The sequence below is a fragment of the Alligator sinensis genome, unplaced genomic scaffold (assembly GCF_000455745.1).
Source record: "Alligator sinensis unplaced genomic scaffold, ASM45574v1 scaffold645_1, whole genome shotgun sequence".
NCBI classification, from domain to species: Eukaryota; Metazoa; Chordata; order Crocodylia; family Alligatoridae; genus Alligator; species Alligator sinensis.
Window position 1 is genome coordinate 621,227 of NW_005842586.1, and position 12,651 is coordinate 633,877.

General features: G+C 41.3%; 1 protein-coding gene across 5 annotated transcripts in view; it reads right to left on the minus strand.

Annotated features, from left to right (window-relative positions):
* The window catches only part of RIN3 (Ras and Rab interactor 3), a 111,544-nt gene extending 102,807 nt beyond the window's left edge, over positions 1 to 8,737 (minus strand). For all 5 annotated transcript variants that reach the window (XM_025214529.1, XM_025214530.1, XM_006032803.3 and 2 more), the window contains exon 1: positions 8,462 to 8,737. In XM_025214529.1, the coding sequence (XP_025070314.1) occupies positions 8,462 to 8,508 (47 nt within the window). In that variant the 5' untranslated portion in view covers positions 8,509 to 8,737. The remainder of the gene's footprint in view (positions 1 to 8,461) is intronic.
* Between the last annotated feature and the right edge of the window lie 3,914 nt (positions 8,738 to 12,651).

The following is a 12,651-nucleotide window of genomic DNA, read 5'->3' on the forward strand; positions in this document are numbered from 1 at the left end:
CCCCCAGTGGAGGGCAGACTATATTCTAGCGCTTACTCTTCTCCCATCCTCTCCCTCCCCCAGGACTGGGCTCACAAAGGGAACTGCAGGTTGAGGCTCCCAGTCCTGTCCTATCAGTGTAACTGTGGCCCATGAAGAACTAAGTTGGTGAAGGAAGGTCCTTTGCTCTGACACAGATAAACTCCCTGACAAAGAGGAGGGGGAGAAAAAAGGCCCATCACTATATATTTAATGTGAGCTGCATTCCCTGGTGCGCTCCAGCCTGTGTGAACCTAGCCTGTTTAGGAAAATGTGACTAGCATAACCAGCTATGCAGCACTCACATCTGCTAATCCTTTGCTGCTCCAGTAATCATCTTCACTTGCAAGAAAAGGTCTGCCTCATGCTATTTTTGGAACTGACTGAGGATGAGCTAAGCACTCTGAGCATGAACCTTCACAAGCAGCAGTCTTTAAGGAAACCTGACTTCTTTTTGATGATTTAGTCACACTGACTCCTGGTTCATGTGCCATGTCCCTGGAGCTGTTTAGAATTGTTTAGGTAACTCAGAAAGGTAAAGGTAAAGGATGGAGGAAATGCTCTTGTGGCTACAAGAATTACCATATCTGATGAAGCTTGATTATGTTTCCACAGCTTGAACAGTGCAGTCTGCTTGACCACAGCTGTTTGCACTGCTGTTTTGTCACTTAAAAAATACTTCACAGTTGAAAATACTAGAGTAAAGTCGATCTGTGCTCTCTGAGGAGTCAAAGGTACCAAGATACTGGGCCTGATTCTCATCTCACTTCTTCCAGCGTTGATTTTGGCAGAGTGACTGTGTCTATCCATCAGAACATGGCTCCAGTTCAGGAAAGTAGTTGAGAATGTGTTTATCCATCACCGTTAATGAGTGTTCAGTCAGGACCAATCAGCCTTGAAAATATACCCTCCTACCTCTAGTGGGTAAAGTGTATGAAGCAAACATGGCATTCTGCAGTGTAAGTTCTGAGGACCCTCGCCAACTGCGATTAGGTGCAGCAGCTCCTATAAGGAGGGAGTGGATTTGCTGTCACTTGAGAATCAAGAACCAGTGATTGGTTACTCTTGGCCCTGCTCCTCTGTACACAAAGATCTCAGTCCAGGAGAGACTGACCCTAACTGTGGTTCCACTCTGAGAACTGAATATTAGTCACTCAAGTTTGAGAGCGTTGTGCTAAATGACTTGCCCAGTATCACAAATGGAATTGGCATCAGTATTAAAATTAGAAGCAGTAGATTCATGGATCCACATACTTCTAGACCCCTGCATTACTCCTCATCCAGCTTGTTCAAGAATCACTTAATAGTTCCTACTAACTCTCAAGCAGGCAATCTTGGAGTTCACTCCTTCTGCATTAAAATATTGGCCTTTTCCAGTCTTTTCCCATGTTAGATCCATGACTCCTCAAAGGACAGACTACCTTGTCTTCATTGCTTCCACTGGCGTTTTGAAAATTTCAAGCACATTGGCTCTTGGCTGAATTTTTTCAATGGACTGAGCCTTCCAGTGTTCAGTTTGTCCTCTGGGCCTGTGCTGTTTCTTCATAATTCTTTTTTTATGCTGCCTGAATTTGAATGGAGCTGACTAAAAATGTTCTAAAAGTTTCCTTACAAATGGTACAGTTAGTATCTCTGACCTATGTCTCAAGTCATCCAACGCCTCTTATGCAGTGATTGCATGGAAGAGATTCATACCTCTCTAAGAACTTTCAAAGAACACCCACACAATCTATGTTTTTCCCTGGTCATTTCTAGCCCTAAGACTCAAACGAATATCTTACATTTCCACAGTGCTGTCCATTCTCAGAGGTCCCCCAAGTACTACACAATTCCTACTCTTCCCACATATGGAGGTCAGGTCTGTGTCAAAAGGTTGTAGGAATGCTATAAACTGCAGGGCTTTGACATACCTATACATACTGTACCTTCATTCCACAAGTGAATCCATCAGCACCAGGATGCAGGTAGTTTAACCATCCCAATAGTCTCCTTTTCGTTTTTATTACACTTCCACTGAAATATTTCCTTCTATCCCCAAAGGGCCCTTGATGGATAATATTTAGTGTTAGCTATCTCCTTACTCTTTAGCTATCTAATGTTTAAGCTTTTGAGGCATTGAAAAGTGGAGACCAGTTTTCAGTGGGAGGCTTTCAGATATCGGACCAGAAAACAGAGACATTTTGATGTATACTTTTCAGATGATTTTTAGAGCTTATTGGACATGGGCAGAGAACGCATTTTCACTGATGTTAGCAGCATTGCATCGTTGCAGAAAAGTAGTAGAAAAACTTCACTCAAAACGTCACTTCCGGTGAAAGAATTGAGGTACAACTTTGCTGATGCATGTTAAACCAGTTTTAGGTCTGTCAGTCCTTATCAATCTCACAGTAGCTGTTTAATAAGGCAAACAGGCTATTAACTACTCCCTCATCACCTAGGGGTGAGGTGCAGTAAAGCTGGCCACTGAGGTACCCTGTCTGTCCATTCCTGATTCCAGGGTTATTTACAATAGTAGGCCAATGTAAATGACACTGGGATATGTGTATGTCCACGCACTTCCTTGACATCTCCTTCAAAGGTTGGTAGGGCTAGTGTAAATTTATGGGTCTTGGGTAACTAAGTCACTTACCTTTACCAGCAGGTAGGTATAAAAAAGACTTCAAATAGTTTGAAGAAACTATATAAAATAGATCTGTAATATGCATGACTGGTATTAGTTCTGAATACACAACAATGTGGTGACTTTAATGTGCATTTATGAATAGTGCAGCCAGCCCAAACTTATGATGATAAAACCTCTGAGACCCACTAGCACAGTGTGATTCAATACGTACGCTAGCACACTAGATTCAGTATATGTCAAATATATACATTCAGATACGCGCAGATAATTTCACCCACTACCTGACCTTTGAGGTAGAACATGGAAGCTGTTAAACTGCACACAACTATTTGGGACAGGAAGTGAAAAATACTATGTTTAGTTAAAACTACCATGGAAACATAGATAAACAGAATTAAATTGGTTGAACTAGAATTATACTCAGGTGCCACTGTTAATGCCCCTGGTCCTGTGAACAACAGTTTGGTATCCTCAGTGACAGCATGATGACCATCACCAGCTTGGTTTTGTCTGTTTTCTCCACAAACACAAACCTAGACTACCAACATAATTTCCCACAACACCCACCTGCATGCTGATGAGGGACCATCCCTCTAAGCTTCTAACAGCTGATAAGATCACAGGTTGTGGTGAGGCAGCTGCAGAAAGGGTCTTTTTTTTAAACTGAATTTCACAAGACACTGCTTCTCCAAAGTCAGTATCAGTTTGCTTGCATATTATGTCTTTTCTATCCTTTTATGGTGGCCTTCTAAAGCTGGTCTTATCTATGAACATGCATATTATGTAGTTATATATTCTTACCTAGAAGTTCTTTACAATCAGAATAGAAAGCTTTAGCTGAGGTACCATTTGCTTTTCACTTGTCTCCACTGTGACTTACTAAACAACCACAGCACTACAGAATGAATTCTCATGGCAAAATAATAAAGGACAAAAACATTCAATCATGAGTGGGAGATCACTTCATCTCAGACCTCACAGTCTTGTCCCCAAAGGAAACCTGTGCAGGCAGGCCCGGGAACAAAAACGTATAGCTTTACTGAATACTAAAAAACATGGACTGAACATAGACAATGGTTATATAGATCATTACAATTCACCTGCCCCCAGAGCAGGTAATAATATGCTCCAGAGGTAAAAATGGCCCTCTAGCATCTTGAATTATCTTACTCTTTTTACCTAATTGGACTTCTTTATCTCAATTGCTCTTTAGCTGCTCAGTAACTACTTCTGTTTACTTTTCTTTGCTTCATACGTTTACTGTCCACTTCCCTTCTTAAGTGACCTATTTACATAACATGGCTACACAAAATTAATTGTTCCACTTAGAAGCAAATACAGGCAAAGCCTTTTCAGCCCTAAGGAAGGGCATTGTGTGCCCAAAAGCTGGTTTAATACATCTCCCAACTGCCAATCAAAGATTTCCAAATATTTCCTGCTTGTACCATAGTAGGGCTGGAGGGTCCAATCTTTTATTGGACCAACTGTAAAACTGGAGAGATGTTAGACAAGCTTTCAGGCACAAAATGCCCTTCTCCCGATCTGGGAAAGAAGCGGGCATATTCTAAGTTAAATACCAAATAACAATAGCTTGTGTTTAACTTCATATGTAAAAGAAAATGGGCCCTTAAAGGAGTGGAGGTGGACTGTAAACTAGGCGCAAAGAGAAGTTATCAGAAGCAGCTTCAGAATTGTTGCTGCAGAAATAGCATCAAATGGCTTCCTTTCAATTAGTCTTTAGCCAGCTGACCACTTCCTTTGCTGTTCAAAGACCATTCATTTCACGAATGTAGTTGGCTATTTGAATACTGTATTAGCTTACTGAGTGACTCTGACATTGGATCGTACTCTCTTTAACTCAGTTGGAGTCTTTCCCCTGATTTCAGTGAGCTCTGGATCAGGTTCTTTTTGAGTTGAGAGTTGCTAGACTCATAGAAAAATAGGCCTAGAAGTGACCTCAGTAGGTCTAGTCCAGCTTCCTTCCTGCTCAAGACAGAATCATCCTTATCTAAACCATTTCACCGAAGACTAGAGAGAGGTAGTTAGCCATTTTAGTCTGACTTCTGCCTCATTTCATCCAAGTATTTGTCTAACCTGCTCATATAGACTTCCAAGGATGGAGATTCTATGACCTTTCTGGATAATTTGTCCCAGTGCTTAACCACACTTTTAGTTAGCAAGTTCTTCCTAATATTTACCATGCAGATCCCATGATGCAATTTAAAACCATTATACCTTGTCCTGCCTCTGAAGCCACAGAGAATATCACCATCCTCTTTATAAGCCCCTTTCATGTATTTTAAAACATATCCAATCCACTCCCAGCCTTTTCTCCAGACTAAATAAATCCCAGTCTTCCTTTTCTTGATGGTCATGTTTCCCAGGCTTCTAATAATTTTTGTCACTGTCGACTAGACTTTTTCCAATTTGCATCTTTTTTGGGAAATCCCAAAACTGGGTACAGTATTTCACATGAGGGTTCCCCAGTGCTGAGTAGAACAGAAGAATCGTTTCCCTTAAGTTGCTGGTGACACCCCTGTTAATACATCCCAGTATGTTGCTGGATTTATTTAATTTTTTTTGTAAAAAGAACACACTGTTGACTCATTCAGCCTATGGTCCACTTGTCCTTATTGAATTTCATCCAATTAATTTCAGACCATTTGCCCAGTTTATGAATGTCACTCTGAATTGTAATCCTGTCCTCCACAGTGTCTACAGTTATGCCCACGAGGGTGTCATCTACAGATTTGCTAACTGTGCATGTAATGCTGAGCATTTTTTAATATAGAAGTCTTTTATTTTTAAACTGAATTCAGTCTTGGAGGAGCTACTCAACCTATTACCCTAGAGATCAGAGACCTTTGTTAAACCCCACAACAGGGTTTAACTAGACAGAAACAGGATAAACTTTTCCACACCTTCCTGACAGTGCACCTAAACCTGACCTGATGAGAGAATCCCTGAGACCAACAAAGCATTTCTCTAAAAGCTATTGTTCAAACAAGTATTGTAGTCTTGATGCAAGAGTTCACTGGGTAGATTCTTTAGCTTGTCATGTGCAGATCAGACTAGACTTTCATAACATTCACTTCTGAACTTAAAATCAATGCATCTATTAAAGTAGCTTGCTTTCCAGAGCCATTCAGTTCCTGTTCTGTTTTTTAAGACATTAGAAGTAAAGACAAGAAGTTATGACCCCTTCTGATGGTGTTTTTTATGCCAGTAATTCATGACACTAAGAAATCAACTGAGACCCTCAATTAATTTGATGTAGAAAACTTAATCATCAGATTTGTAGTTGATCTAAACCAAATGCAAAGTAGTACCCCACAAGTGCAAACCTCTATTGCAAATCCCCTGAACCATCAATTTTCCTAAATGGCTGTTTAATATGCATGGATTTCAGATTACATTTCCCTCCTAGCTGCTGTTTTCTGTATTCATTATCTCCTCCATAAACTTGCCAGATGTTGGAGTCAAGGCATGCACCTTTTCATGAAACTATGCTCAATAGTTTTGATGAGCTCCCATTTCTCCAGATGTTTTATGATCTCATCCCTTATTAATGTGCCTAGGAGCTTGCCTAACTAAGTTAGACTTACTGGTTTATAACTTTCTGGTTCGACCCCTTATCCCTTTCTTAAAGGCTTTGATTAAGTTGACTTGTATCCAGCTTTTCGTTACCCCTCTCCCCACATTCCTCAATAAGGAGCTATTTATCTCTGGCCCTGTAATCTTTTCACAGTCTCTCTCACATTTCTAAGGTGTAGCTTAGAAAAAAATGTCTATCTTGACAGATTTACTTTAGAAAAGGCTGATTCCAGTATCACTTGTGGGAATTGATGTTTCTTAAGTTTGAAGTCCCCTTTTATGTGTTCTGGAATTTGCACATGTTTCTTCTGTAACAGTTGTACCTAAGTTTGGCCTACTACGTATCACCCAAAACCTTATGCACTGGATTGGTAGATGCAAGCATGTTAGGTCAATTGCATGCATGTTTTTATGTACAGAATTTTAAAACTCAGCTTTCTTATCCTCCATCAGAAACATTTCTTCTGCTGCCTTAAAATTGTTTGTAAAAACAGAGAGGGATAGTTCCTATTAAGCATTTTGTGAAATCATTGCTTAACTTCATACGGGTGTAACAGGAAATCAGTTGAGCATTGTGTAGACAAGTTCCCAATTCTGTAGTGTCTCAGAGGCCACAATTTAGACATAATAAATAGTGCATTGCAGATTTTTGGCTGTAGTGAAAAATAAGAAGCAATAGCTATGCTAGGAATTTCCAAACATAGAAACTACATGAATGGGGCATTTATATATTAAAAAATTGAGCCTTTTAGTGAGTTAAATCAAATATGTCCCACTATATTTTTGTACTGCCTAGATTTCATTAAGGATGCACACATGGATGCATTTAGCAGTATTCCTGAAACCAGTTTCATTCCAGTCCAAATGAAAGTTCTCTGATCCATTTACTTCTTCTGAAACTCTAAACTAAAAGCCTGTCTTCCCCCTCTGCAAACATGTGGATCCTCTCAGCTGAACTGAGAAAGAGATAAACAATATCATTTGTCTTGTTTCCCAATATTTTGGCACTTTACCTATCCTCCAAGTGCAGACTTCTTCCATTAAAATATCATATAATAAGTTAACCATCTCACTCTTCAGAGCAGGGCTGTGTAATTGGACTATCCAATTGGCTTCACACTGAGGTAAGCCTTACCCCTTATTGTTTGTGTTGTACTGAGTAACTGCAGCTTGGACCAGTACCAACTTTGGAACAGGGTAAATGATTGAATATTCCAGGGGCTATATGATATGTCAAGTGCAGATGTCCCCAAATACCACCTCCTGCATGTAGCCACCCACTGTTTAATTCTGGCCATCCCTGTCTACAGTGATTTTGCCCCTTGGTGTCTGTCTTGTGCAACCCGACAAAACAAGGAGCAGTCAGGTTATTCATGTAAACATATTTGCCCCTTCCATGTCTGTCTATCTCCACAGACTCTTCTACCCTCCTTGTACCTGACACATCTGGGAAACTTTACTGATGGGAACTAGTATGTCAGATGGATAAGGGGCACTCCTCATACCTGGGGCTGCTTGTTTTTCCAGCCGGGTAACCTAAGGTTTCAACACTTATGTCATTTTCCTCTGATTGTTCTTGACAGGAAACAGGAATGCTCAGCTTCAGGGCGGACGTTTTGATACAGCTGAAGTTTGGCTGGCATCCAACCAGACCCCAAAGCTGCTGAGAGCAGAGTGGGCTTTCTCCAAACCTGACAAGTCATTTCCTCTCCTGCTCCCTCTCCCAGGGGCTCAACCCTGCAAGATGCAGAGTGCTGGCCATGACCAGTAAAGCAGGTAAGCATATTCCTCCATGTAATCATGACCAAACTCTCACTGGACAGGAGCCAGAGTGCTAGGACCTTTTAGGTTCAACCCCTTCTTTGATGTTCAACATTTCAGTGGAATGAAACCGAACCTCCTGGAAAAGATTTGCCCTCTTTCCAAAAGCACAGGGCTTCCTTATTACCAACTTCACTTTTTCAGCTACAACTTGGATTTTGCACACCCTCTTCTCCCCGCTACACCCCCCCACCCAAATATCTGCATTTTCATGCTAAATAAAGTCAGTTATAGCCTGTTTTCAAGAGGTTTGCATTAGTTAAGGAAGTACTGTAAGTGACATGATCACCTTTACCCAGAACAACTATGCAGCTGATAACTCCACAAACTGCAGCACACAGACCTTTTTTAAACAAGCAAAGAGAGAAGCAATATTCTTATTTAAAACTTGCAGTCAAGACTTACCCTGAATCGTCCCTGACTCCCTCGTCGCCTGCCGATGTTTTCATCATTGCAACACACTGAGGCACTCGCTGTTTCAGAATGGCTTTAGAGCTCCTGTGTAAAGGCAGCAATCCCTTTCCATCCCAGGGCAAAGCTTCCACATCCTTAGTTTTATTCCTAGGAAAATTCTATTTCAAGGGGAGGGCAAGATGTTTAGTATCAGTTTTAACCTGAGTAGTAGCAGGGGGACAGCGGACTAACAAGCAGCGAAACGAGCAAACTGCCAAGAAGGTCTTGGTTTAGCTTCTCTCTTACTTCTACTTCCTGTATTTATATGAACCGGGGATTTCAGGAAGAGGCAGTCCTTGGTGGTCAAGAGTGTGTGTTTTGTATTTTTTTTAAAGCCATATTTAGTAGTGAACTTTGGCTCAGATTATTAGAAAGAAGGGACTGGGACTCCTGGCTCCTGGCATGTCTTTGAATCCTTAGAAAGTTTGGATGAAGTAATTTTACAGACCTGCAGGTATATCGGGGACAGCAGAGCACAGTGAACTTTGTAAAGAATTTTACAAGGGCAGTAAGTCTCCGTCTGCAAATTCCTGAAGCATGTGTATGTGTATTGAGTGAATAACTGGAACCAGATGGAGCCTGGAAACCTTTCCTATTTACATAGAACCTGAGGAAAGGAAACGGCTAACACTGGAGAAGTACAACTTTTCAGCAAGGCTGCCACTTTGTGGAAAAGATAATGATGGAATGTTAATAATACAAGGCTGCTATTCTGTGAACTGCAAACTGTGGACTGTGTATAGCCCATGCCATAAAAATTCTAATCTGGAATTACTTGTAAAGTAGTTTAACTCTGCTACAATAGCAATGTTTGTGTGCAGCATCTGAGATAGGGCACCCAGCAGTACTATTTCCTATATGGCACATATTCAGGTCTGAATGGCATTCCTATTTGGAAGTTTTATTATTCAGGAAATACTGGAGTTGAGGAAAATATACAATGGAAATAATAGGACTGATAGATGAACTGTGCTGCACAGGACAGTGATAGGAATAGCAGCATGAGATGCAAGCAAGAGTATTTTTTCTTTTTCTCATCTATAGGATGAGCATCCCCAGCTCTTCGGGATATTGACAAGCAGGCAGGCCAGGCTGGACATGCCCCAGCAGCAGGTGGGAATAACAATCAGACTGATGCATCAGCATCAAAGCAACTATTTCTCTTCCAAAATAAAACACTTTAAAACACTTGAATCCATAGGAGTTCTGACACTGACTGCCAAGACAGCAGGATCAGGCTTCACTTGTTTCACAGATTTCATGGTCAGAAGCAACCATTAGGATAGTCTCGTCTGACTTTTGATTTTGGAAAGGATATAACTAATTCAAAACTTCTGCACCAAGCCCATAGATTCCCTCTGAGCTAAAGCATGTCTTTCCAAAAGGCAGCTTGATGTAAAGACCACAAGTGATGGAAAATCCAGATATAGGTACGTTGTTCTAGCAGTTAATTATCAAATCTGTTAAAAATGTGTGCCTTATGTCTAGTCTGGTCTCGTCTGACTTTATTTTCCAATCAGTGGAACTGTTTATGGTTTTTTTCCTGCTAAAGGAAAGAGCTGCCTATTATCTGAAATCTTCCCTGTGCAGGGACCTGCAGACTGTGATCGGGTACAATCTCAGCCTCTGCTTTGATTAGAGTAGAACCTGGATAGTTAGCAGGAGTAGGTATATGGTCCTTGCAAAGCTGAATCATGAAGCAGCTGAGGGTTATATGCAACTGTAGTACACAACTGTATAGTTTGTTCTTTATTTGCTAATCTGGTGTAAATACAATGGGTTGTGAAACACCTGGATATGAATGATCTGGTTATATATTTCCATTCCTTCTATACAGTTTGTCACCCTTGGAAATGATGTGCAGGTTTGCAGATGCACTTATGAACAAATATTTTTGATCATGGAAATTCTGGATTTCATCAAGTGACAGGTACATTTGGACTAGAGCTGTTTGAAAACTGTAAAATACAGGAATATTACAAAACAAGATTGATACCTGCTAGTGTGTCTGTTTCAGGGGGGGTTGAAATGGACCCATTTTTGCGTTAAAGGTCAGGGGCCATTTGTAATTGAAAAACAGATATGGTTTTCAGTAAGTAAAAATGTTTTATCCCCTTTTTGATGATGATTGTTGGCAAAATCTAAACTGGTAACTTTATGCTTAAGTAGGACTTAGGGAAATTTATGGGGTAAAGCCCCCAGACACAACACAGAATGACTCCAAATGTGATCCAGAATGACCCCACACCTGCTAGGAGCTGGAATTTGTTTGGTGTTTATATTCTGGATAGCATAGATCTCTATGCATGCACATGCCCCATCTAAGCAGCTAACTCTCTGATTTGCACCTAAATTCTACGGTGATCCCAGGTGGGGGAGAGAGGGTGACTACATTCCATCCAAGTTCCTGAAGGGACTCGATCCATTAGCTGGGCTCAGCCTCAGAGCAAATGCCATATATACTGACAGGATTCAGCTCAGGGCAAAGTGCAGCAGCCACAAACAGTTTCACTCAAATACATGGGTAATAGAGGTAGTGGTGCTAGTACCTACATTTTATGTAGCAACCTACTGGTTAGAGCAGCGCTCCCAGAAGTAGGGATTTAATTCCTCCCACACCCTAAGGATACAACCCACATCTTCCACATCACAGGAGAGTGCCTTGCTACTAGGCTATGAAACATTCTGGGTGAGGAGACCCTTCACCCTTCCTATGGAAGCAAGGCTACTGAGCAGCCAGGAAATGCTAGAAGCATGGGACCAGGAGGACAAGCTAGTGGATATCAAACAGTAGACCTTTTGGCTACTTGGGAACAGTCTTGGGTTCCCTTTCCTGTTGCCAATGCGATTTCTAGATTTCACATTATAGAGTCATTGATTAAAACCAGAAATACCCCTGGCAGCAGGCACTAAAGCCCAGGATTCCCTTGCCCCAGTCCAGTGCCCTGACCACTAGGGAGCAGACGTCTTTAAGGGGCCAATCTACATTTTGCCCTTGGATAAAAGGGCACCAAACATGTCATGAAAAAGAGTCATATTTCTCCTATAAATATTTACTTAGGGGGGATAAAGACTGCAGTAAAGACTGTCTGTATATTTTAACCAGTCATAATAAAGAAGGCTGGAAAAAAGGAAGGACTCAAACACTGTACATTGGCAGTTAGTCCGGGAAGTGGAAAGATTATACAAGAGCTAAGAGACTAAGTGGCATCCAGGTATTGCAAAAGCCTGGTTTTCTTGTGCAGGAGAGGAGGATCCAAACCACTCAAAGTTTGGGATTGGACCCAGTTACCCCGAGGCCTTGGGATGTTGAGATCTGTTGCTTCATCAAGCTTATTTCTAACAACGTGCTGCATGTTCCAGCCCGTCCACTCCAGTTCAGCAGTTTCGAGTGATTTTAATGCAGCCATGTTAGGAAGGTTTAAAGAATGGCTTATGGGGAAAGACCACAAACACAATAAGCACCTTCGTTATAAGTGGGCATGTTCAATGTGCATACAGGTAAGCACCTCCCAAGGACAGCAGCACCTCCCAAGTGCATCATTCACCTGATACATGTCAAAGAATTTGACAGAACTGGAGTGGCCTACTTTGTCACTAATCCACAGACGAGTGGCTCTTCTAATACTTATTACATAATGGGTCCACCTAGGCCATCCTGATAAACTGCAGCTGAGTTGGAAGATTGGGCCTCTTCTCCATTCAGATATTAATTTAATTTAAACTGTAAAAAATAATGTTCTCATTTCTTCAGCCTAAGATACATTAAATTCTAATGTGGTTTTCATATTGTGTTCCATAGAATCCTAGGGTTCTGCCAAGAGACTGGTGGCAATGGCAGAATAGCCCAGGAGGCGGCACACTAAGATTGCCGGCCCAGGTAGCCTGACTCCCAGTCATTTCACAGGAGAGGGGCAGGGGTCCCATGGCAGAAGTGATATGAAAGGGTTCTGTGACTTCTGGAAGTTTGAAAACCACTTCATTAAAGGAAGATTTAAACTTTGCACAAGAGAAAAGAAACTTCTTCCTTTCCACTTTATCTTGTGCCCTCTCCACAGTTCACAAGTACGTTCTGGACAGGCAAACGTGTGCCCTGCTGTCATTTACATTGGCTTTGTGTACTGCTGTACATTACACCAGGA